This window comes from Sardina pilchardus, chromosome 6, assembly GCF_963854185.1.
Source record: "Sardina pilchardus chromosome 6, fSarPil1.1, whole genome shotgun sequence".
Classification (NCBI taxonomy): Eukaryota; Metazoa; Chordata; class Actinopteri; order Clupeiformes; family Clupeidae; genus Sardina; species Sardina pilchardus.
The window spans coordinates 6690954-6695953 of NC_084999.1; the positions used below are offsets into that span (position 1 = coordinate 6690954).

The following is a 5000-nucleotide window of genomic DNA, read 5'->3' on the forward strand; positions in this document are numbered from 1 at the left end:
ATACGTGTGTGTTTACAGTGAATTTCTACACATGAACACACACAGCCGCCGTAGTGAAGCGTATGTTAGAGAGACGGTCTGTTGTGACATATTTTCCAGATGGCAGCTGGTGTTGTGTTGAGGCCCTAGCATGTGGGCCAGATCTGAGACATATCCGGGCCAGAGCTAGCCCTCATCCAGGCCGGCTTACTTGGCCAGATGTGTTCCTTCTGTCTGTTTTCTTCTCCCTCTGCCTTCTCTCACTCTATCTGTTTGTCTGTCTTTCTGTCTGTTTAATTTTTTCATGTGTTCCATCTCTCTCTCTCTCTCTCTCTCTCTCTCTCTCTCTCTCTCTCTCATATTTCTGCCTGATATGTTCCATCTGTCTATCACTCTATGTCTCTACCTGTCTGTCTGTCTTTCTGTTTGTCTGTTTGTCTGTCTCTCTGAGCTAGGAGTAGGATGTCTTCCAGCTCTTCTGTCTGGGGGGAGTAGATCCACTATTCTAAAGTTCCAATATCCTTCAAAAAGCTCCATGCAACTAAAGAACCTTCTCAGCAACCAAACTGCTCCCTCCACTGGGAAGAGATATGCAGGTTTATAATGAACCCACTCCTGCTGGGCTTAGAGGTGGTGAGCTGTGTTTCAAATGGCTGTGCATGCAAGCAAAGCGCTTTTGAGATCAAATAGAGTAAAGAATATGCGCAGGCACTTCTTGAAGCCAGTTCCTCTGGTAACTTCATAGGTAAACCGTGCAATACACAGTGTTCTCGATTCCTGTTACAAGGTAGTAGCGGCCAGATGGTCAAGGCTGTTGTTGTGTGTGTGCAGATTGTGCTGGAGCCGGGGGTGATTCAGGACGTGTTATCTGCTGGGAGCCATCTGCAGCTGCTGGAGCTGCTCAGCTTGTGTTCCCACTACCTCGTACAGGTGAGCTACAGTACACAACACTACCTCGTACAGGTGAGCTACAGTACACAACACTACCTCTTACAGGTGAGCTACACAACACTACAGGTGAGCTACACAACACTACCTCTTACAGGTGAGCTACACAACACTACCTCTTACAGGTGAGCTACACAACACTACAGGTGAGCTATACAACACTACCCGTACAGGTGAGCTACACAACACAACACTACCTCGTACAGGTGAGCTACACAACACTACCTCATTCAGGTGAGCTTCACAACATTACCTCTTACAGGTGAAAGATTGTACCTGTGCTCACACTACCTCACACAGGTGAGATACTTTACCTGTCCTAATGCTGCTTCAGACAGGTAAGCTACACAACAACACTACCTTATACAGGGCAGGTGAGCTGGACAACTAGTGTTCATACTACCCTCTGGAGGTGTGGAGTATGTTAGCACTCTGCCACAGTTGCTCTCCCTCCGTCTTAATCCTCCTCTCAAAATCAAACTCCAGAACAAAAGGGTTGTATTGACACAGTAGGGTGGTATTGCCAGGGCTGAACAGCCAAACAGACAAACGTCTAAAAATAGGACTGAGATTGAGTAACATTTTGTGATTTCTATATTTCTTCCTCTTTCCTCTTCCTCTTGCTCAGCTTCTCTGCTTCTTTTTTGTACCTGTCTCTTGTTGGTGCAGTTATACTGACACACTTCCTGTTTTTTTTTTTCTGTCTCCATGTGCAGAGCACACACACTCTGAGCTTCCATGCGCCATCTGCTGGTAGAATAATGGACCTACAGCACTTTGCAACCCCATAGGTTTTTGCTGTAGGCTCTTAGATCTTACATCATTTTTCTAAAAAAATAAGATTTGCCATTATATGAAATGATAAGCTATACAACAGTCATTTAGGTAATCCCTATACATTGTAGAGTGTTTGCCTTTATTAGGCTGCATTTGCTTTTACGGTGTTTGTTGTAGCCTACCCAATGTATCCCATGATGTTGTATACATTACAGGCCTAATTCATACAGTATGAGTTACAGAAGAGGGTTGAATATGTAGTTCAGTGGATAAAAATCATGAGGAATTTTGCATGACCCATGCAGCTTCTGTTTAAAAAAAAAAAAAAATTCTAAAACCTTCATCCTTACATCCAATAGATGGCAGTCTATTCCTTCTATATCTGCGCCCTCTCTCTCTCGCTCTCTCTCTCTCTCTCTGTTTTCACACTCTTTCATTATCTCCGCATCTGATTATCTCGATCCCTTCATATCAGGCTCTTCTCCTTTGTGTCGGGCGAGAGAGACAGTGTTCTCTTGGTCTCATTGCTCCGTATTAAGAGACGGTAGTGTTCCGCGGCGGTGTAGTATCATCCAAAGACTCTGTGATGCATTGTGTTACTTTGTTGTAGGTCTTCAGAGCCCTCACCCCAGCAGAGCCCAGCTAATCAAATCTAAAGTAGAACGTCGCACAGCGAACTCTCCGATCCAGATCAGTCTCGGCTCATTCTAAAGTCTGTTGTAATATTAATGAATTGATCAGTCATGACCCAACCTAAAGTCTGACTTGATCTTGAATAATTTAATCCCAGTCTTTGATTACAGAAGCTAAAGAAGCAAAACTAAATACTGCAGCATCCTCTCATGTTACTGTCCTTACACCAGCCTGTCTCTCTCCCTACACACCTGTCTGCGCAATGGACAATCCTAACCTTGCGCACTTGAGAGTCCTACAGACACCTGTCCTAACCTTGCGCACTTGAGAGTCCTACAGACACCTGTCCTAACCTTGCACACTTGAGAGTCCATCCTACTGTCCTGAAAGACACCTGTCCTGACTAAACTTATCTGTCCTGACCTGAGCTCTTTCCAGTATCACTTCTCGGTGTGTGTGTGTGTGTGTGTGTGTGTGTGTGTGTGTGTGTGTGTGTGTGTGTGCCATCAGGAGACGATCAGTCTGAATCACCTGGACCTGTGCCGACTGACCTGCTCCATCTGAACACACACACACACACACACACACACACACACACACACACACACACACACACACACACACACACACACACACACACACACACTCACTAATAGAAAACCTCCCCGTAATTTAACAACACATCCGGCCTGACATACACCTGTCCTAACCGAACTCACCTGTCCTCACCAACAGGAGCTGAGCAGTCTGAACTACCTGGACCTGTACAGGCTGGCTGACCTGTTCCACCTGCCGGCGCTGGAGGAGGCCGTGGTGGGCTTCCTGGTGGAGCACCTGGCTGAGCTGCAGCACTCCCACCAGGAGGAGGTGCTGTTGCTCCCCTACCGCCTCCTCAAGGAGGCGCTCAAGAGCGATCGCCTCACCTCACTCAGTGAGGAGGAGATCTGGCAGGTGAGTGTTTCAAACACACAATTACACACAGGTACATACATACATGCACACACACACACACACACACACATACTGTAAGCACACACACACACATACTGTAAGCACACACACACACACACACACACACACACACACACACACACACACACACACACACACACACACACACACACACACACACACACACACACACACACACACACACACTCTTACATATACTCAGACACACACATACACACACATACAGTACACACACACACAAACATCAGAGACGGTCAGACAGGGGAGATTTGAAGTGCATGTGTGTTCGTCTGAGTTTAAATTATGTACATCCACAGACATAATGAGGTCTGCATTGGAAGCAATAAAAAGCCTCGCATCGAGCAAACTTCCAGATAACACAGTTCCGTATCTGCTTACAGGGATGAAGTGGAACAGAAAAGATTGTTGTTTACAGTAAATTTCATTCAATTCATTTGAGCAGTTTTGGAGGTCAGTGAAGGGATCGTGAGGAAAAGTAATTTTTTTCTAGTTTAAAGGAGCCCTGAGTGAGTCCATTAAAGCCAGTGGCCACATTCCACCCACACACACGCAGCGATGAGGAAAATGGCTAATTCAGCAGCACAGAGTGAGTGAATGAGCAGCATAGCAGCGAGGGAGACACTCGATGCTTATCGTGTGGAGTGTCATGTGTGTGCTGAGATGTAAGAAATCATCATTTTGGGAATTAACTAGCTCTATCTGGCATGTCCAATGTTTTGTTTTCTTTTGCACCAAATTATAACTAAAAAAAAACATCAACAACAACAGCAACAAAATAAACAACAACAAAAAAAACCCAAATAATATGAAAATACATTTCTAGGATTGTGGTTACTTGATTCTAGATTTTCAGTCACGTTTTTTTCTGTTAATCCTCTCGGTGATTTGTGATATAACAGACGCATATGCAGCACATATTCACAGGGAAAGGGCCGTGTGTTCGACTGTGTGTTAAACCGTTTTAATTGGACGTAATTTGACAGGTAAGCACCAGATGTTATTAACGTCTCCAGTAGGCAGGCGTAGAAAAGTTCAGCTCGTGAAAAATTTCAGTCTTTAGTTCTGCTTTGTGTGTCGAGAAATCTGCTAATTAGCGCTCCCCAGATGTAGAATGCTACTGCACTCAGTGCTATGGCTATATGCATTTAAGTGTTCATGCATATTCATCTACACCGAGCACATTTGTACTTAATATGGGCAGAAGACGACCATGTACTCGTGTGCAGGGACGCACTCGTGATGCCCAGACTCAGAGATCTGGCCCTGCCTGGTGTGGTGTGCCTTTCTGCTGAGAGGGTTTTGTTTCTTCCTGATTGGTTAGTGTCTTCAGACTGAAAGGCTACAGCTTGAGGTACCATATTGGGCATATACAGTACTGTGTGGTGCAGTGTGTAGGTGAATGGGACAATGTGTGTGTGTGAATGTGAATGTTTAGGTATATTGTATATCTCCCAGGAGATTTGCCCCTTTGTCCTCTTTGTTTCATTCTGTCCTTCAGAGCACCTCTTTTGCGTGCGTGCGCGCACACACACACACACACGCACGCACGCGCGGATGTATGCATGCAAGCAAGCGCGCACGCACCCACTAATGCCTGCTAGTGCATTGGTTTTAGGACTACATTCCTATTTGGGCTTGTGTGTGTGTGTGTGTGTGTGTGTGTGTGTGTT

The 5000-nt window shown here is 45.4% G+C and overlaps 1 protein-coding gene across 1 annotated transcript in view; it reads left to right on the forward strand.

Annotated features, from left to right (window-relative positions):
* The window catches only part of klhl32 (kelch-like family member 32), a 28715-nt gene that overhangs the window by 15518 nt on the left and 8197 nt on the right, over window positions 1-5000 (forward strand). The window contains exons 6-7 of the mRNA XM_062538238.1: window positions 811-909; window positions 3073-3288. Coding sequence (XP_062394222.1) covers window positions 811-909; window positions 3073-3288 — 315 coding nt within the window. The remainder of the gene's footprint in view (window positions 1-810; window positions 910-3072; window positions 3289-5000) is intronic.